The sequence below is a fragment of the Dermacentor andersoni genome, chromosome 6 (genome assembly GCF_023375885.2).
Source record: "Dermacentor andersoni chromosome 6, qqDerAnde1_hic_scaffold, whole genome shotgun sequence".
Lineage (NCBI taxonomy): Eukaryota > Metazoa > Arthropoda > Arachnida > Ixodida > Ixodidae > Dermacentor > Dermacentor andersoni.
Window position 1 is genome coordinate 3,798,182 of NC_092819.1, and position 21,599 is coordinate 3,819,780.

A 21,599-nucleotide genomic window follows, 5' to 3' on the forward strand; every position below is an offset into this window, starting at 1 on the left:
TGAAGCTTCCCTATTGCATACAGTAGGAAGAGTGCCATGCCTCACGCCACACAAGTCAGCATACGTCAATCACTTGGTAAATAGCCATTCTTGAGGCTGAGATGTTTGCTTCTCACATGCATTTTGACCCATTAATTGTTTGGCACCTACTGATGAAAGTGCATCACAATATTGCATTGCAGTGTAGTTAATTAGTGTAGTCCACCTAGACTAGCAGAAAGCTGCCACGAATGTTCTCTTTAATGAATATATTTGAAGCCAACTGTACAGCACGAGACAAAACATGAATGCTTGTCTACAAAATGAAACAGTGCTGACAAATGTATTGACAAGAACATGACTTGAGGCACTATGCCTTGTTGCCCGCCAGCTGCACATTCAGGCAAACAGAGTACTGCTGGTCCAGCCCCAGGTATGAATCACTTAGCAGGTACAGGGTGTACACAACTCGACCAACCTCTTGGGGCGCTCGAAAGGTGAGCTGAAAAGGAAAGGCAAATGATGATAAGCGATTAACCCTTTATGGACAAGTGTTGCCTACAGGCACTAAACTATATTTTTTCTAGATGAGTTTCAGTATTGAGTGCGAACATTATGGATAAATATCTCCGAAAAATGCTAAATGACAGGCAGCAAGCATGATTTTTTGGATTAGAGCAGGAATACAGGATGAGGAAGAAGTTTATCATGCGACACCAGTGCAAGATTTCCGTCTACAGTAGTATCATACATGTGATGAAAAGCAAAGGCAATGTGCACCTATCATTTATATATGATCAGAGCTGTCTGTAACAGTTCCAAACGAAGTGTTATGCAGCTTGGGGTGAAGCCCACTTCGGGTTTTCTGGCTGGTGTTGCTTCCTCCCTACTGCTTAAAAGTTTCGCAATACATATTTTTTTCGTTGATTATGCTTATCCTCTCTGTATCTTGCACATTTAGACGAAAAATAAACATTTCCTTTGGGTATTTATATGCCTTATCCTTAAAGGGTTAAGTAACGCACAACACAAGAATGCAAACACCTTAAGTCATATTTCTTATTTGTACTCATCAATTATAAGGAGGTATACATTTCAATGAAAACAGGCTTAATAAAGGTCTCCTGAGGTAGACGTCACAATTTTGTCACGTCAGCTGGATTACTTAAAGAGGAGGGTACTACTTGCAAAACAAATTGCTGAGTGATGTTAGCTAATTAACAACATTTTCCCAATTAATCTTGTAATAATTCAATTTATAGCACATGTCCTGATCGCAAAATTTAAGCCAAGCAGGAATGAAGCAATATCCATTAAGCAGAAGTTCTCTGCTTAGCACCAGTGTCAAGGAATGCACCCTCAAATGTTAGCACTTACCTTTACAAGCACTTAATTATCCACTGAGCCATACCTAGTTGCAATACTTCTCATTTAATAAGCCTGTTTCCATTAAAATAGACAAAGCAGCAAAATATATTTGAGGATATAAGCAAATAACAATGTAAATGTCTGCAATTTCTTTGGAGCTTACATGGAAGAGAGCCTCCTCACTACCACAAGCACATTTTACATCAAAGCAGAATGACATCAGATGCCTGTAGAACATTGGCACACTACTATAGCATTCCTTTTTTTTTTTTTGTACAGTGAAGCTGTTAGCCTCTCATTGGTCGGCATTCTTCGTGGCGTTATGCATGGGCAATAATGTGGGCCAAACACGAAGGTAGTTCAATACTGGGCTGACCTGTGGTGGAGGTGAAGCAGGCTTCAAGAAATCAGCAAAGTGAAGCAAAAAGTGCATACATTCCTTGGGATCATGCATACAACACACAGAACAGCATTCGGTTCAATAAAGAACAAGCATCCGAACCACATAATTGATGATGAGGCACTCCTGATAACAATGCAAAGCACGTAGCGTTCCCCACATATGTTTGCCAGTAAAGATTACTGTTGTGCAAGCCACCGTCGCCACCGCAGCTTGCTACTTGGGGGAGTGACATCACTAGCCTTTTGTATCTAAAAGAAGCAGCCTAGCAACTGATTTCATTGTTGTTGCAATACTGCTATAGATAGGCAACGCATACTTAGGACTCAGGAGAAGTAGAGTGAATACGAGGAGCAGAAAAGGTAAAAAGAAACAGCAATATGACCAGTGGTGGCAAACTGTCAAAATTACGATCACTCGCATTACTCTAAATTACCATTACTACCAGTGCTCTAAAGCTATGAAGCACCGCATATCCCCTCAGTTGCAGTAGTAGTTTTCAACAGTTTCGCTGGACATCCACTTCTGCAGGGCCAGGGTGACGTGTCAACTTTTTTTGTTGCACATATGTTAGTTTCAATCTGGAAGTCATGGCTATTATTAATAGGTGGCTGTGCATATCATCACCCACTCGCAAGGTACTGAATGCTGTGCGTGGGAGCAGATTCGTTTTCCTGTGCTGTTCATCCTAGGTCTCTGCAGTAGGGTGCCAGTTGTAACCAAAGCGAGAAATCCTTCTGTGAAATGCATGCCAAAAGGGACTGCTAGACTGTTGTTGACAAAAGCATGTATAGCTCTTGCAATGTGTGGAAATAATTTGATGACAAATGCTTATTGAATGATTGTTCCAAATGTTTGATGCATTTTGTCCTGCTGTCACCATCACAGGGTTTGTCTCCAAGGTTCGCATTCTGAAACGGTCCACTTCGGCGACACTATTGCCTTGACCACACCTCAGCCAACGTCGCACTGATTGGCTGCTTTAGCAAAACCAGAAAATAAATAGCTCCAGCTAGTAGTTCCGGCCTACGTCACTTTGACGTCAGAACTACGTCAATAATTTTGAATATAATCAAAAATGTGTTTAGCAACTGCATGAGTTACAGCAGAATTTATTCATTACAATAAAACATTTCACACTTCCTTTTTCAATTTATTTTATCTAAAGTGGCCATAGCCCACCGTAGTTAGAGCATAGAACCCGTACTACAGCAATTACACTTGAAAACAACACAACTGAACCACTCTACACTCACACAGTGTGCTCTCTTGTGTGTGTGAAGCGTTTGAGTGCACATGTTGGTAGTGCATGCTGTCGTCACGGGTAAGCATCTGGTTGATTTATTGAATGTGATTATCGCTGAGGCGATAGTATCGCCGAAGTGGATAGTTTTAGAATACGACCTCAACACTTAGCATTACGTGCTGATGTGTCTTTTCCCCAATAAACATGGCATTGCACTAACTGCTGGGCCAGCTTTTGGAGCACCTTTCAGAGGAGGATAGATGACTCATTGGATCGGCTCTGCAACGCAAAATACTTCTCGTCGATGGATCTCAAGACTGGCTACTGGCAAACAGAAGTCGATGAGAGAGATCGAGAAAAAAGCTGCCATCACGCCAGATGGCCTCTACGAGTTCAAGGTCATGCCATTCGGTCTGTGCTTGGCGCCTGCAATGTTCCAGCGCGTGATGGACGTGGTGTTAGCAGGGTTGAAGTGGCAGACCTGTCTTGTCTACTTAGATGACGTCGTCGTCTTCGCCAGGAATTTTCGACGATCACCTTAGGAGGCTTGCAACAGTACTAGAGGTCATCAAGTTATCAGGGCTCACTCTGAAGCCAGAAAAGTGCCGCCTCGTGTATGATGAGCTTCTGTTCTTGTGCCACGTCATCAGCAAGTCTGGTGTTTGCCCCGACCCGCAAGAGATAGCTACCATCGCAAAGTTCCAGCAGCCCATCGACAAGAAGGCAGTGCGTAGATTCCTTGGCATCTGTGCTTACTACAGACACTTTGTCAAGGACTTTTCATGCATCGCTGAGCCACTGACACATCTAACAAAATCTGATGTCTAGTTCAAGTGGGAAACGCTGCAGGCCAATGCATTTCAAGAACTCAAACGATGCACGCAGTCACCACCAGTACTTGCGCACTTCAATGAAGATGCAGATGCAGAAATCCACACTGACGCCAGTAGCCTAAGCCTCGGTGCCGTCCTAGTCCAGAGGAAAGACGGACTTGAATGGGTGATAGCTTATGCTAGCCTGTTGCTGTCAAAAGCGGAAGGCAATCATTCTATGACCGAAAAGGAATGCCTTGCCATCGTTTGGGCTACAGCAAAATTTCACCCTTACCTATATGGCAGGCCATTCAATGTCGTCAGCGACCATCACGTGTTGTGATGGCTAGTGAATTTGAAGGACCCTTTAGGATGGCTGGTGCGGTGGAGCCTCAGACTACAGGAATATGACATCACTGTAACCTACAAGTCTGGATGAAAACACTCGGATGCCGATTGCCTATCATGCAGCCCCATTGACCTGCCGCCGCAAGATGACGAGGATGACGACGCTTTCCTTGGAATAATAAGTGTCAATATTTGTGACCATTCCTAGTGTGAGAGGAGTTTGACATATCAAATGTAGTGGTGAACAGGAGTTTGGTACATGCATAATAGTCCTACACTTTTGCTCGAGATTTTCAAGGCACGTTATGATTGTTTGATAAGGACAATAATTATATATGTCCGGATTTGATATATTTGGGGTCGACTGTACTCACTTCAACTCTACTTCGAACAAAACATACACATTCGCACAAGCCTTATGAAGACTGAGTCAGAGGACTTTTATGTAGATTACAAGCTGTCTTCAAGGGACAATGACAGGGACAAAGAGGCCAACGTTGCTCGAGAAAGGTGAACCAGAACTGATCCGAAAACCAAAGCTGAACCAGAACATAATCAAACAATTACTTTTCTGCAATCTTGAAACTGAACTCAAACTCAAGCTTATTGCAGGAACCACTTGGGACCCTCTGCTATAGGGCATGTCAAAGGGGAACTGCAGGGGGACAAAGATTCCAAGCCTCCCGTAGCTCCAGGGAAACGATTTTCATGCTACAGACAAAAATAACCTCAAATAACCTCAAACGCTGAAATTCCCAGGGTGTCTACTTATAAATACTTTGGTATTTATCTTTTTTCCAATCTTTCCTGGCGCACTCATGTTTAAAAGATATGCACTAAAGCTAATACAACTCTAAAATATTTACATCAACATTTGCACAGTTTCCCATCTACCATTCAACAACTGGCCTAACAAACTTTTCTTTGCCCGCCACTTGAATACGCTTCATCAATTTGGTCTCCTCATCAAAAGTACTTAATAGACAAGTTAGAATCCATCCAAAATTGTGCTGCCCACCTTGTAACAAGCAATTACAGTCGCTAATCCAGTTTTAGTCAAATTAAATGCGCCATTACACTTGTGAACTTAGATTCCCTCCATTCTGTTGCTCTTTATGCCTTTTTCATAAGTACTTTTATAACTTGCAAGTCTGGCTGACTTCATATTCATCTTTGTTTCAGGCACACTTTTGGCCGCAGATCATTCAAAAATTCTACATTGCCACGTGTCTTGCAGTATAGTTATACTCTTTTTTTTTTGTGTACTTGCCTACATTGTTCTTTTTCCTTCTAATGTATAATTTGTTTCTTTGCCTCATGCGAGCAATGTTGCACATCTTGTATTCTAATTTTTTGCTTGTTCCTTTTTATGGCTTTCATAGTTTTTATTTTATCATACCCCCCCCCCCCTTCCCCCCTTAATAAACACTCCTCTGGGGCCTGTAGAGTAATTGGAATAAATAAATAAGTAAACTGAATTCACACACTCATCATGTTGCTCATTTTCGTGCAACTAACAATATATATATGCGGTCACGGATATTCGGTCACGCACGACATTGTTGTAACATTTCACTGCCGTGTTTTAGATTTCTGCCATCGCCACCGCCTGCTGCTCATGCGTCGACCTACCAGACTGTGAAGATACGGCCTGGCCCACGTGTCGACCGACTGACGTCGCTGTCCTGGTAGGGCAAGCTACTGCGCCTGCGCTGTGACTCCTTGGTCCGGCGCCACCGCATCGCATAAAAGGCACTGCTTCGCTCTGGCCCTCCGGGATATGCGGTCACGCACAACATCGTTGTAACATTTCACTGCTGTGTTTTAGGTATGTAGTAGCACTTAACACCCCTCACCCCTTATTTTTTTCTTCTTTAACTAGTACCGTGGCTGCTTATCCCCATATTGCTGTTTTTTGCCCAACATTCCTGTACCTCTTTGAGCGATGGGAATTGACATAGTTACCTACAGGGTTCGTATCGGTGTCTTCAGTACCTGTCACCGGAATAAGATTGATTTAACTGAGCACTCACATGCAGTAGTCAGCTTAATCTGTGTCATCTGCCCGAAGCCCTCGCTTGCCCTGTCAATTTGCTTAGCGCTGCTGTTGCTCTGTGCTGGGGACATTGAAGCCAACCCTGGCCCCAAAGTAGATGATGTATATGCGCTACTCAAAGAATTCATGGATGCTAACAAAAAGAATTTTGACACCACTGCAACTATTCTGAAATCCAGTGAGATATTGCCGATATTAGGTCCCGAGTCCGCGCAGTTGAAAAAAATCTACTTATTGTACCCGAAATTGGCACTGGTGTTAAAGCTGTTAATGACTCGCTTGAAGAAGTAAAAATGACTTTGTCACGTATGAATGGCGACTTAGAAGATGTTGTAGATGACCTGAATAATCGTTCACGAAGAAACAATCTAATTATCAAAGGTTTAGCTGAAGTTGCAAAGGGAGATTATGGCGCTAGCGAGAAGTTAGTAAGAGATTTCTGTTCTACTCACCTAAATATAACCTTGCACACTGAAGACATTGAACGCACGCATTGAATCGGGCAGCCTCGACCTGATGTTACGCGTCCGTTAATTATCAAGTTCCTAAACTTCAAGACGAAAGACACACTTCTTCGCAATGCGCATAAACTCAGAGACATTGAACCTAAGATCTGGCTTGAGGAAGATTTTTCCCCAAAAATACAGTTTGCAAGGAAAATGCTGCGTGACTTTGCTAAACAAAATAAAGGGAAGGATGACTGCTACATGATACAGTACAACAAACTGAAGCTTAAAGGGCACATCTACTGCTATGATGCGGTTTCCGCCCGTGTAATTCAGGCAGACACACCACAACCACGTGCCTCAGAATGACAAACTGTACGAATCGAGCCTGTCAGAAGAAAGGCACATAACTTATCTATTCTTCTGGCTAACTTTCGCAGCATTATAAATAAGGTTGGTTCATTACTTTCAATAGTTCACACGTGCTCTGCTGATATTATACTAGGCACAGAAACTTGGCTCCGGGGTGACATACGCAATAGCGAGTTATCACTTCTTGACTACTTGTCAATATTTCATAAAGATAGAACTTTGTCTAGAGGAGGTGGTGTCTTGATAGCAATAAGGACTGTGTATCAACCTTCTCTTGTAGTTATTGATACCCCTCTTGAGCTGATCTTTGTAAAAACCCGATTTGAAGGCTGCACATGCATCATCAGCGTATGTTATCGGCCTCCTGACAGCAAACCCGATTTTGTTGACCACATGACCAGTGTGCTTGAATTGATTTATAATAAATATCCACAGTGTATCTTGTTGCTTGGTGGCGACTTTAACTACCCTTCTATTAACTGGTCAATGCCATTATCGCCATTAACACCCGCCCGGCTCGAGGTATCTCGCTTCCTTCGAACATTAAACTTGTTTCATTTAAGTCAGTTGGTAAAGGAGCCGACACGAGGCGAACGCACCCTCGCAAAACAATCCAACTAATGCTGTAGTTCACGTCCTTGATGAAATAAGTGACCATAGAGTAGTACATTGTTCGCACCCACTCCCACTTCCTAATAAACCAACAAAGCTAAAACGCATACTTAATTACAAAAAGGCAGATATTGGAAAAATGAATAGCATGCTAACCAAGTTTGCAAGCTCCTTTTCAAACGAATTCATTAATCGAACAACTAATGACAATTGTACAGTGTTCCGTGACTTCCTTAAGAAAATCGAAAATACGTGGATCCCTGAGATTTCATTCACGTCAAGAACAAATGCTCCCTGGTTTACAAAAAAAGTCACACATTGCCTGAATAAAAAGAACAGAGCGTATAATAAGGCCTCGCGAACCAAAACTGATTATGCGTGGAAAAAATATGAAGAATTAGCTCGTGAATCACAAAAAAAAAATTGAAGGAGCTAAGGATCATTATTTTAATTATACCCTGCCCACTTTGTTAAAGTTTGATCCAAAAAAGTTTTGGCGTGTAATTAACCCTAAAGATACGGACACTGTAATAACCCTAAAGGACGCAGATGGCTGCATAGTGCCCAATGAAGCATGTGGTGACCTCTTGAACAACACTTTCAGTCAAGCTTTTACCGACGAACTGCCACTCGACCAGTTTTGTACCGTCTCTCTTTCTACAATAACTCATCCAAGCGAGCCCATCACCGTTACTGCAGCAGGTGTATCACGGGCTATTGACAGGCTCCCGCTTAGCTCCAGTCCTGGACAGGATGGCATCAGCTCTAAACTACTAAAACTAACTTCCCATGTATCATCATTTCTACTGTGTTTAATCTTCCAACAATCACTGGATACCGGCTGTGTTCCAGATGATTGGAAGTCTGGCCATATCATACCCATATTTAAATCTGGTGAGCCCTCATGTCCAAGCAATTACCGCCCGATTTCACTGACATCAGTTTGTTGTAAACTCCTTGAGCATATAATTTACTCCCACATTATGAGTCATCTTAATGCAAATAATCTGTTATTCAAAAATCAGCATGGCTTCAGATACAAACGGTCTTGCCAAACACAGTTGTTCGAGCTAACCACTGACCTACATGACTCTTTGCACAATTTGCTTTATACTGACGCGATATTTATTGACTTCTCGAAAGCCTTCGATCGTGTTCCCCATAAACGGCTAATCATGAAAATAAACAGCCTTAAGTTAGATGATAAAACTACCCAGTGGATTAACGAGTTTTTATCTGGTCGTTCTCAATCAGTAACTAATAATAACAAGCAATCTACTTTCTGCCGTGTTAGGTCAGGGGTGCCTCAAGGGTCAGTGTTAGGCCCATTATTATTCCTAATATATATTATTGACATAGCTACGAATATAACTTCAACAATACGGCTGTTTGCTGATGATTGTGTAATTTATAGACAGATAACCAACCCTGATGACGTTGCCATATTACAAAAAGATTTAACCACATTAGCTGAATGGTGTTGCATATGGAAGATGGAAATTAATGCAGATAAAACTAAGGTCATGACATTTTCTTGCAAGCTAACCTTTCCATCTAACGTATACACTCTACGCAATTGCATACTCGAACAAACCTCTTCCTTTAAATATCTGGGCGTTATTCTTACATCTGATTTAAGCTGGGCCATGCATGTTGAGCATATTACTAACAAGGGAATAAAAAAACTTGGCTTTTTAAAACGCCATCTGTACCTTGCAAACAGTGACACAAGACTTCGTGCATACATCTCCCTTATCAGAACAACCCTCGATTACGGCTCAATTATTTGGAACCCTCACACAGCTAACCTTTCTGATTGCACCAAATCAATTCAAAATAAGGCTGCCCGTTTTATTCTGCGCTCCTACTCTCCATATCAAAGCGTGTTGGCATTAAAGCAGACCCTTAATCTTCCGGATCTTGACACACGACGGAAATATTTCCGTCTGTCTTTTTTTCACTCCCTTTCCTATTGCGGTTCATCTTTTTCATCTGCTCCCATCTTACCCGCCCATTATCTGTCCACCCGCAATGACCATGTATGCAAAGTGTCTCCCATATTTGCTAGGACCAAAAAATTCCAAAATTCCCGTTTGGTGTTATCAGTGAATGAATGGAACGCCCTACCTCAAGATATTGTAACAATCACTGACCCGTCTGCCTTCCAATCAGCCCTGCGCACATTTTTAAATGTATAAAATGTTCAGCTGCCACTTCTTGACTTGCCTGTGTTATATATATGTGTAATTTCTAAATGTACATTTACCCGTACCCACCTGCCACTTGTACCTTGTTGAAAAGTGCCATGTACAGCAAATATGAATTATACCATGTACCCTCACCCCAATTACTTATCGTTTTTTTTCTCTTTTTTCATCTTTCTTTTACAAAGTGTTTCTTTTACCGAAATCTGTGCTTGATTGTTGCCTTCAGTCATTTTTATTACGTTGAAATATCATGTGTGATTTGTATCCCCCCCTACGTAATGCCTCTTGGGACCTTTAGGGTATTGAAAATAAATAAAAATAAAATAAATACAGGTGCAAATAAGCAAGTGCTTTATGCGTGCTTAAGCAAAAGGAGCAGAACAATTCTATTCCAGTTCCTGTTTTGTTTCAATGCTGTATGTGCTTGGCTGAGCTGCATTTGTGGTGCAACTCTATATTCACGAGAAATCTATACCGCTGAAACTCCTGACATTCTTTCCGGTTCTGCTTGGCAGCACATGTGACATCACAAGGTGTTCCCAAGCTGGAGCCTCACAACTGAATCAGCATCTTACAGCGACGTAAAATAATACCCTAGGGCATCACTGGCCCAACACAAAGAAACATGCTCTTCTTCTTGGCCAAATCAGCAAGAGCAAGATTCAGACATGCACTGCGGTACTCGGGGTGATACCAGGCCATCAGTGCTGGCATAATTAAACAAGTTACACTAATTCAATAAGTGTATGTTGATTTAACTTTGTGAAATTAGACAACTAAACTAGGAGAAACCGAATCTCGGTAGCTGCTTCTTGGATGCAGTGTCATGTGGCCATAAAATATTTAACCTGCATCAACAATACACTAAGCTAAATTGTTGAGCTGACTGTAATGTGACAGGTGCGTTAACACTTTTCTGCCCACAAGAAAAGCAGCAGTCTTTGGGTAGTCTCGAAAAAACTTTTTTCCTATGACAGAGCATGCCTCATACTAAAGTGTACAGTATCAAATTGAAGAGGAAGAAATTATCTTTCCAATGGTACTAGTCTCAAACAACATGTTTACTAAATAAAAGAAAAGAAAACTGCAAACAAGAATTTCGTAGAAACAAACAAAAAGTTAAACATTCAATCCCTGTTGTAAGAAAATGGGATATAATGCAACATTGGATATAACGAATAAAATGACATTCCCCTTGAATTCTCCATAGAGATCCGTGTATTTAAAACCTTGTTTTACCGAAGTGAAATGGTCCTGCCAATGGATATAATAAACTAGGTTCATCAACGAAACGAAGAAATAGCTGACTGTTGCGTGCCGAGTACACTGCTTTCTGCGAGGTTGGGCACTCGTTCATCATGGCAGTTCAAAACTCCTGCATCGAATACGTCATTGAGCAACGCCTTTCTCACCACTGTGTGTAGTTGCGCACCTGCGCATTAACAGCAGCTCACTATTGCACTTCTCCACTGACCTCTCTCTATTGTGTGTGCCTGACGGCGATGCAGCTGCAGCTGGGTGTGGCCTTCAACATCTTCCGGGTGCAATCTCGGAGCTCACACACAAGCTTGCACGAGTCGCGCCATGCGGCATGGCTACGCACAGGTGTATGAAAGATTACAGCCTTCACTACTCTCTTTCTCCACGGTGCATCGTGCAGGCAGCCGCAGCTGGGCCTGGCCTCAGAGTCCAGGGGTCATGTTTCAGATTGTGCATTCACTTCCCCCTCTCCCTGTGGCGCGCCATGTAGGCTGGCAGCTGGGCGTGGCCTCAGATCGCCTTGGCATCGGTGCAATTTCAGACAGCACAAGCCGGCCAAGACAAACCGGCATGGCGAAGTTCTCTTGCTTTCCTGGTCACACAGCAGAGAGCTGTGTTGTGTGCCACGTGCTGCTCAGCTGTGACGAGCCAAGTGGAAAGCGGACGCGAAGGACCAGCACTATAGAACAGAACCAGCTTTCTAAAGGCTGTCGTATCAGGTGTTAAGCTGCGCGTAGCACGCATAGAATATTTTTTTGTTATTTTATTCAAATTTCATTGCATGCGTGGCCGTGTAGCGGTTCTGTGGGCTGCAAAGCTGTCTTCTTATTTCCGTGCTTACAATTGTGCACCTCATTGGGCATACATTGCAGTAAATGGCAGTAAAGGAGATATAACAAAATAATTTTGGCTCTCCTTTCAACTTCGTTATAACAAGGTTCAAGAGTATAAAAAACGTCATGTTGCTTTGAACAGAAAGACTTTATAAATGTTCAGAATATACAGGATGCACAAGCTATTTGAGGACATAATGACGACTTCTGGCAGAGCATCAATATTTCAGACGACATTCGGTATACTCGTCCCAAATATTTATCAGTGTTTTTTTTTCTGCTTTTCATAACACTCTTAAATAAAAACATCTTCAGCCTCAATTACTGACTGAATTTGACTTCAACTATATTGCCATGGGTAGAGATATAAATAGAAATGTATTTACAAGCTCTCTTCACTGAGCTACAACACAGCCAAGGTGGTGGAACAGACTATCTCTATAATTGTCATACTCTTCCACACAGTGGCTAATGTGGTCCTTGTCCATTGCTCGCAGTCTCATGACATTAACCTCTGCACGGGAAAGCACCGAATCGGCACCTACGACAGGGTAGGGTGGTAGTGGGTGAAAGGTATGGTTTGAGACGGGAAACATGTACGATGTCTGAGGAAGTAGAAAACGTCATAGGATCGAGCAGGGCTATTTCGTAAGTAACGTTTGTCACTTGTCGCAAGATATGGTAAGGGCCAGAGTACCTCGAAAGTAGTTTTTCTGAGAGGTCAACACACCAAGAAGGGGACCAGAGAAGACCAAGGTCACCCGCACTGAAGTGGGTGTCACGGTGGTTGGTGTTGTACAACAACTTCTGGCGTGTCTGCGATGCAGAGAGGTGAAGACAGGCAATCTGACATGCCTCTTCAGCAGCAGCAGTGGCATCGCGAGCATATTCAGTCGACAGTTGGGCAGGGGGTCGGAAGCGTGTCAAAAGGAAGCATTGCTTCTCGTCTATACAGAAGGCAGAAGGGAGAGAGTTTAGCAGACGGTGCCATGGCATGAGGAGTTATATGCAAAGGTGACAAAAGTTAGCGTAGTGTCCCAGTTGCGATGATCTGATGAAACTTACACTAAAAGCATATCAGTGATTGATTGTGTGATTAGGCGTTTGGCAAGACCATTTGTTTGAGGGTGGTGCACATTCGTAAGCTTGCCTTTGGTGGCACAAGAACGAAGTCTTCGATGAATTTGGAAAAGAAGTAGAAAGCCCGGTTGGTGAGAAGCTGACGAAGAGCGCTGTGATGTAGTAAGTGGTTGGGAGAGGTCTTGTGACGACGCGTGTAATGGCTCACATAATCCGTAGCAATGGCAATCCATTTATTGCCAGTGGTAGAGAGAGAGAAAGGGCCGAGAAGATCGAGGCTAACATGAAAAAATGGCTCAGCTGGTATATCAACAGGCCCAGCAGGATGAAGCGCTGGCTTTTTCCGTCATTGGTGTGACTCACAGGCAGCGACATAACAACAGAGCGGTTGGGACCAGGCCAGAAAAAGCGCCACCGTACATGGTCGTATATCCTGGAAACACCGAGGTGGCGAGCTGTATGGACATCATGCAGTTGCTCAAGTATGGTACGGTTGCTCGGAGGTGAGAGGGAACAAGAAGTGTAGTAGAACCTCATTGATATGTTCCCGTTACGTTTGTTTTACCTGCGCCAACGTTCGCAATCGAGCATGCAATAAGTGACCCACTAGACCTGTGCTCATTTCTCACCGGTTCATATGTCCCCGGAACACACAATTTTTTGTCACCAATGTTGAGTACGTCATCAAACTGCGATCGTATGATACGTTTTCCGACTGCTAGATCCCATGTAAACAAGAAAATGTGTAGGGCATGCGCGATTGATAGCAGTATATAGCTGCCTGCTGCGGCAGCTTCACTGCAATACTCACCTGCCTGCCTCAAGGCACGCACTCAGTTTCTCATTTCAGTACTAACAAATCTTCTTCAGGGTCATCACACGTGGCATTCACAGCTATCACTGGCAATCCAATTGCTATGAGCATCTTCGCCTATTTGTTTCACAGCGCGTGGTGCTGTCAAAAGCACAGTGCACACTCTTAATGGGCAATAGCCGAAACGCGACGCCGCTCCCTGCAGCAAACTGACATTGCATGCATTTTCCAGCCACTAGATCCCACGTGAACAAGAGAAGGAGCGCGGCACGCGATCGAGAACAGTATACAGCCGCCTGTCTCACGTGAAAATGACGGCGTGCACAGTTTCTTATTTTGGTACCAGCAAATCTCCGGCCGGGTTGTCGCATGCTGCATTCACAGCTATCACCTCCAAACCTATTGAGATAAGCATTTTCACCTATCTGTTTTACAGCGCATGATGCGTAGTACATTGTGCCATTGGTAGCACACTGCATGCTTTTAGTAGGCGATAATCCAAATGCGCAGCCGTTCCCTGTGTCGTCGTCCACCAGCTCGATTTCGTTTTGGTTTCCTGTTGCTCTCCTAAAACACCACGTAATAGGAAAACAAAAACATGCATCTCCGGCCGTCGGAGCACCACCAGCTCAATGCGTGTTGGCGTCTTCAGCCGCAACTATCCACCTGACACTTCGCATTACATAGATGTCAACAATAGTTGAGTCTGTCAAATTTTTTTTAGTTAATTTGGATGGTACGTTTTTCCGGTTAGTACATTTTTGCTAGTGGTTTTGTCCAAAATGTTTGAACGAGGTTCTACTGTAGTTCCTGCCCCTCGAGGTGCATGTTCTGGCCATTTACGATGACGAACATACGAAGTGAGCAGGCTGATCAGTCAGAATGCAGGTGGCTGATAGGATCTCTTAGGAATGTGTCCCGCCATTGCTCATCGCCTAAAAGCGGAGAGCGAGAAATTGTTGGTTGGTGTGTCCTTTGTGGGAGCGTCTGGGCCATCAACGGGTTGCCGAGACAAGCATTTGGCATCCTGGCATAGTCGGCCAGACATGTACATTAGAGTGTAGGTGAATTCCTGGAGTCGTAGAGCCCAGAGACCCAGGCACCCAGTGGGGTCTTTGAGGCTTGAAAGTCAGCACAGAGCGTGGTAGTCAGTCGTAACAGTGAAAGGCTACCTGTATAAGTAGAGGTGGAGTTTGCTGACTGCTCAAAACAAGTGCGAGGAACTAGTGCTCAGCAAGTGAATAATTGCACTCAGCAGGGGAAAGAAGCCAGCTGGTGTATGCAATAACTTGATCATGACCATGCTGGTATTGGGCTAAAACAGTGCCAATTCCATAGGCACTCGTGTCTGTGAGTACTTTAGTTGTAACACGGGCATCAAAGTGGGTGAGAATCGGTGGGATAGTGAACAGCAAGATTAGGTGTGAAAAGGCTGTGGCTTGACTGCGACCCCAAGAAAACAGAATGTCTTCCCTGAGAAGATCAGTTAATGGGCGTGCTATGTCTGAAATTTTTAGCAAATCGGTGGAATATGAGCGGAATCCTATAAAGGTCCAAACGTCCTCGTCACAAGTTGGTACAGCAAACTCCAGGACAGCATGAACCTTGGTGTTATTGGGGCGGACGCCAGATGAGTCTATGAGATGCTCGAGCATGGTAATCTGGCGTTGACCAAAATGGCATTTCGAAAAATTAAGTTGTAGCCCAGAAGCATGAAAGCATGAAACACTGATAGGATGGATGAAAGACAGGGGAAGGTAAGGCGACCAAAGGTTGGAGAGAACACAATGACATCATCCAGATAGCACAGGACAAGAGGGAAGCACAATGACAGTTTGTGGCAGTTTGGGTAGATGACAGGTGATGTGAAGTAATGTCACCTTGCACCCTTCCCCGCACGACCTCTTGGCAGAACCCAACTGTTTGCCATAAATCATCGCAGTTGGGGATGGCTCTGACGAGGTCACTGGCCTGTTCACCATTATTGCGTCCTCCTTGAGCGACTGATTTTGTGGAGTAAACAGCTGATCACAACAGTATCAACTTGGTGGCAAAGCATAATAACGTTAAGTATGTACGACACGCATAACTCCACGGAGTTCGAGCATGACAGGAGAGGTCTTTCGAAATGGGATGCTGGTGACCAATTGGTTTGCAAAATAGGTCACAACGCTCCTGCTTGCATACATCCTAACTGGGCAGCTGTGCTTCATGAGTGTCGAACCAGACGTGTGCTGTCTCGCTGAGGTAGAAAGCGACATTGGCGAGCGCCACTGTCGGGTCCCACCAATTGTTCGTTGCAACACACTCGTAATTTGCAAGCCAGTCATCGACGTTGATGATGTCAGTGCCACAAAAGGAGCCAGGGTCGTGGGGTTAGACCAAGATCACTGACTGGGGTGCTGGTGTTGCGGATGAAGCAGCAACCTCGTCTTGCATAGTACCCCATGCCTCCACGAAAATGCCATGGGTAGAGGAGGAGGAGGAATAAACTTTTATTTTCTAAACAGTACCCCAGGGTAAGCCCCAGTCCTACTCTCGGTGAGAGGGTGGGTAGAGATTAAAAAAAAAAATTATTTACAAGCACTCTTCACCGAGCTACAACACAGCCAAGATGGTGTAACAGAAACCTCTATAATGGCCATTCTCTTCCATACAGTGGCAATCATCTTCTTTGTCACATTGCTTGCAGTCTCATTACAATATCTATACATTCGGATCAGATAGTGCATGTTGATGTTAGGCAGCGCACCTACAACAGCAGGCTTTAGCAAGCTTTCATCATTGTGTGGCTGTTTTTTAGTCTTTCTCTTAGTGAGGCCACCGTACATGGTGGTGTACAGGTTCAGATATTGAAAACAAGCACGCCATATTGAGGGTGCATGACGTGGTCACTGAAGTTCACAATCAGACTTTCTTGAGTGGCACAGGAACTGTGGGCTCAAGTAAATCCATAACTTAGGATTGGCACCTACTGTACTTATTTGAATCTAGGTTGATAGCTTTTTTTAGATAACCATATGCCAAACTCTAGGGTCAGCTTAGATTCGAGGATCTTAAAAAAACGCACCAGTTTGTAATTGAAAATGATAAATATGGTGCATAGCTAGTGCCATCTGGAAAAGTCAGTATTGCAGCTGCTACTAGCCGCGCCAGTAGCTAGCTGAAGTACATGAGCGACGTCGCCATTTTGAGTTGTGTCATATTGGCATGCGGCGTGGCATCATCGTAATGGCACAAGACAGGTGATACCACTATAGTATTGCTTTCAAATGAAAAGTTGTGCTAGCCGCAGAGGCATCCTCCAACGTTCAAGCTGGGCGGGGCTTCGGCATTGATAAGAAAAATGTATGTTGTTAGAAGGGACAGCGGGCAACGCTCTTTGCATGTGCCGCAATGCGGAGATGACAGCGATAAGGTAGATAAGCGCGGGATTACAGAGAGCAGTTGCTCACTGAGATTGTGCCGTGTCTTAACGTGTACGAGCTGTGCCACACTGTCTGCGCATGCGTGCGCGCATGGACGCGAGCTTGCGTGCAACCGCAAGCGCACGAGCATGTGTATGAGGCTAGCAGCGATAATGACATAGAGTGAGCTCAGCATGTTCATATTGTTACGTGAAGGACGAGTCAGTAAGACGAGCAACTATTTAAAGGTTATATTTACAAAAGCGGTTGTAGCGCTGACCGGTTAGATTCACTGCACAAGCACAGTTCGTTCTTCCTCCTCTGTGCTCAAGTGATGGCGCCCCTGTGCCTCGTTCAAACAATCAAATGTCACACGCGTGTAGCATAATCCCTCGGCAGCAGAAGCGACGTCTCGGACCGTCTAAATATCATCACTGGGAAGGTGATACTGCTTCAGGGGCGATCTCGTAGGTAACAGGAGTCACGGCACGAAGCACTCGGTGTGGGCCTGTGTAACGAGACAGCACTTTTACTGACAAGCTGACCTGACATGATGAAGACCATAGAAGCACCAAAGAACTAGGCGATTCTTGCCGGTCGTACAAACGCCTTTGACTCTCTTGGGATTTCAGAAGGCGGTCACGGGCGATTTCCCTTGCGTGGGCACAGCGGGCAATGACGTCAAGTGCATATTACCTGGTCGGTGCCACATAAACAGGGAGGGTTTTGTCGAGGGGCAGTGCTGGTTCCCAGCCGAACAGAAAGAAAAATGCGGGATAACTAGCTGTGTCATGGTGCGAGGAATTATAAGCAAATGTGACAATGGATAGAGCAAGGTCCCAGTCAGTGTGGTCTGAAGAGACATATTTCGCGAGCATGTCTGTGAAAGTGAAATTGAGATGCTCCGTGAGGCCATTTCCTTGCGGATGGTATGATGTGGATAGCTTGTGCCTCGTGGCACAGGACTGCAGGATGTCCGCGATAACTTTTGATAGGAGTGTACGGCCCACAGTCTGTGAGAAGCTGTGAGAAATCACGTCGCGTAAAAGGAAATCTGCGACATCTGCGGCACAGCTTGTAGGAAGCGCTCGGGTGATGGCGTAGAGCGTGGTGTAATCCGTGGCCACAACGATCCATCTGTTCCCAGAGAAAGAAAGAGGATAAGGGCCAAGTAAATCAAAACCAACCCAAAAGAATGGTTCTTCGGGAATGTCGAGTGGTTGAAGGTACCCAGCAGGGAGTGTCGATGGTGTCTTTCGTCGCTGGCATTTCTCACATGCAGCTACGTATCTTAACCAACGAAGCGAACCAGCCCTGGCCAAAAGAAGCGTCGGCGGATCCGGTCATAGGTACGTGATACACCCAGGTGACCAGCAGTGGGAAGGTAGTGAAGTTCGTGGAGAACCGTCGATCGAAGGTGTTTAGGGATCACAAGGAGTAATGCAGAGCCGTCGGGGGTGAACGTTGTGGTGGTAGAGTACGCCATCTTGAAGTGTGAATAAGCAAACGGAACTGTCGGCAAGTGACGATTCCAGGCGGTCAATGATGATACGCAAGGAGGGGTCATGGCGCTGCTCGTCGGCGACATGGAGCAGTGGAAGAACAGAGAGAACACAGGCGTCGGTGTCAGTATCAGATGTAGAGGTCGCGTCTTCAACTGGGTAGGGAGAGAGGCAATCTGCGTCTTGGTATTGGCGTCCTGACCTGTAAGTCACTGTGTAAGGATATTCTTGTAGTCGGAGGGCCCAACGACCGAGCCAGCCGTTGGCTCCTTGAGTAGGATCCTTGAGGGACGAAATCCAACAGAGCGCTTGATGGTCTGTGATTACTGAGAAGGGCTTGCCATATAAATATGGGCGGAACTTTTAAACAGCCCAGACGAGAGCAAGACATTCGCGCTCGGTAAAAGAATGGTTGCGCTCTGCAGTTGTCAGGAGCCGGCTAGCATAGGCTACAATGCGGCCGTGTCCGTGTTGGCATTGCGATAAGACGGTGCCGATCCCATAACCACTGGCATCAGTTCGGACCTCTGTAGGTGAGGATGGGTCAAAGTGGCCCAAGACCAGTGGATTGAGGGGGACCCCAGGTAAAAGGCACGTCTTTCTTCAGAAGTTCAGCGAGTGGTTGAGCGATTGCTGCGAAATTTTTCACAAACCGTCTGAAATAAGAACAGAGCCTCAAAAAACTCTGGACATCTTTAACAGACTGACGTACAGGAAAAGCCGTTAGTGCTCATTCTCCAGGTCGGATTGTACGCCAGAAGCATCGACAAGATAGCCTAGCACTGTAATCTGTCGGCGCCCGAAGTGGCACTTCAATGAGTTTAATTGGAGCCCAGCCTTGCGGAAGACGTCAAGGATAGCTGTGATGCATTCAAGGTGCGTCTCAAAGTAGTAGAAAACACAAGAACGTCGTCGAAGTAAGAAAGGCAGGTTGACCATTTGAAACCTTGAAGCAGAGAGTCCATCATCCGTTCGAACGTGGCGGGGGCATTACATAAACCGAACAGCATAACCTTGAATCAGTAAACGCCATCTGGAGTGACGAAAGCGGTCTTTTCTTAGTCTTGCTCATCGACAAAAATCTGCCAATAACCAGATCGAAGGTCGGTGGACGAAAAGTATTTGGCACCGTGAAAACAGTCAAGAGCATCATCGATTCGTGGTAAAGGGTAAATGTCCTTTTTAGTGATTCGGTTGAGGTGGCGGTAATCAACACTGAAACGCCACGTGCCATCTTTCTTTTTGACGAGTACGACTGGTGACACCCAAGGACTCGACGAGGGCTCAACAATGCCTCTGGCGAGCATCTTGTTTACTACCTGCTGAATAACTTGCCGCTCTGCTGTGGACACGCGACACAGTCGGCGGGGAATGGGACCAGCATCACCAGTGTTTATCCGATGCTTAACAAGGGACATCTGACCAAGTGGTCGATTGTCAGTGTCAAATATGTCGCGATAGGAAAGCAAAAGGCGATATAGGGTGGCTGCTAGGTCAGGTGTGAGGTCCGGAGCGAGCGTGGGATGTAATGAACTGTCGAGGTTCAGGGCATTCTGCGGGTAATCAGGAGGATCTGGAGATGTGTCGGCTGCAACAGCAGCGACGTGGTCGTCTGTCACTGACCAGAGCGTGGCCACCGCTATGCCTTCAGGTAACACTTGCTTCGTCAAGCCAAAATTAATAACGGGGAGACACATCCGATTAGCGGTAAGTGTTACGACGGAGTGTGGCACAGAGATGTCGCGCGCCAGGAGGACATCACGAATAGGTGCGACGACATAGTCGCTATCAGGCACGGTTGTTGTTGAGGCCAATTCGACGAAGGTTAGGGCTTTTGAAGGTAAGCGAACAAACGCTATAGTGCAAAGGGTGTTCAGTTGTTCGGGGCGAACGTCTGAAAGAAGAGGAAGCTCGAGGCACAGTGTACCGGTGGAACAGTCGATGAGGGCAGAATGCGTCGTCAGAAAGTCGAGCTCGATGATTAGGTCATGAGGGCAACTGGTCAGCATGGTGAACAGGACTGGAACTTGACGGCCAGCAATTCCTATGCGTGCAGTGCACATACCACTGACGGCAACAGTGGTGCCATTGGCGGCGCATATGGCTTCAGTGATGGCAGGCATAAGAACCTTTTTGAGGCGATGACGTAGGTTAGCGCTCATTATGGACACTTGGGCTCCAGTATCGATTAATGCCGTCAACGGACACCATCTACGTCTACTTCAATTAGGTTCGTGTTGGTGAGGAGCTTCAATGGAGGATTTGGACAGGAGGAACATGATGCAGCACTACCTGCAAGAGCTGCATGGCCTAGCTTTCCGTCCGTTGGTTTGGTGAGGAAAGGTGGTGAGGTTGGGGTGACAAGGAGCGACGGCGTTGAGGGGACAGCGATCGCACAGAGGAGCGGCTGTCAGGGGCATCAGAAGTAGGGTACAGACGGCGAGGTGAATAATGGCGAGCACCAACATATGGGCGAGGAGCAGGGAATGAGCTCCAGTACGGCGGTATCCAGGTTGTGCGGCAGTGGCAGGATACATGACCAACACGGTGGCAGCGGAAGCCGATCGGTTTGTCATCTGGGTTTCGCCATACTGCAGGATTGCGTGGTCTGGGAGCGAAATACTGGTCATTACAGGTTGTGGACATAAGAATGGGTGCCGAATCAGGTCGGGAGACAGAGCAGGCGGTAGGGATGCCAAGGTTTGCAATTTCTTGCCGCACAACTACTTGAATTACGGAAATAGTGGGGGCCGCTTCGTCCAAGGTACCGTCAGGGGGTCGTGGATGAAGGGGGGCCGAACTCACCGCTTCAATCTCACAGTGAACGATACGTGCGACGTTTTCTTGAAATTGTCTT

General features: G+C 45.4%; 1 protein-coding gene across 2 annotated transcripts in view; it reads right to left on the minus strand.

Annotated features, from left to right (window-relative positions):
* Positions 1 to 233: 233 nt before the first annotated feature.
* The window catches only part of LOC126521606 (activating signal cointegrator 1 complex subunit 3-like), a 414,950-nt gene continuing 393,584 nt past the window's right edge, over positions 234 to 21,599 (minus strand). For both annotated transcript variants that reach the window (XM_055065750.2, XM_055065751.2), the window contains one exon: positions 234 to 481. In XM_055065750.2, coding sequence (XP_054921725.1) covers positions 350 to 481 — 132 coding nt within the window. In that variant the 3' untranslated portion in view covers positions 234 to 349. The remainder of the gene's footprint in view (positions 482 to 21,599) is intronic.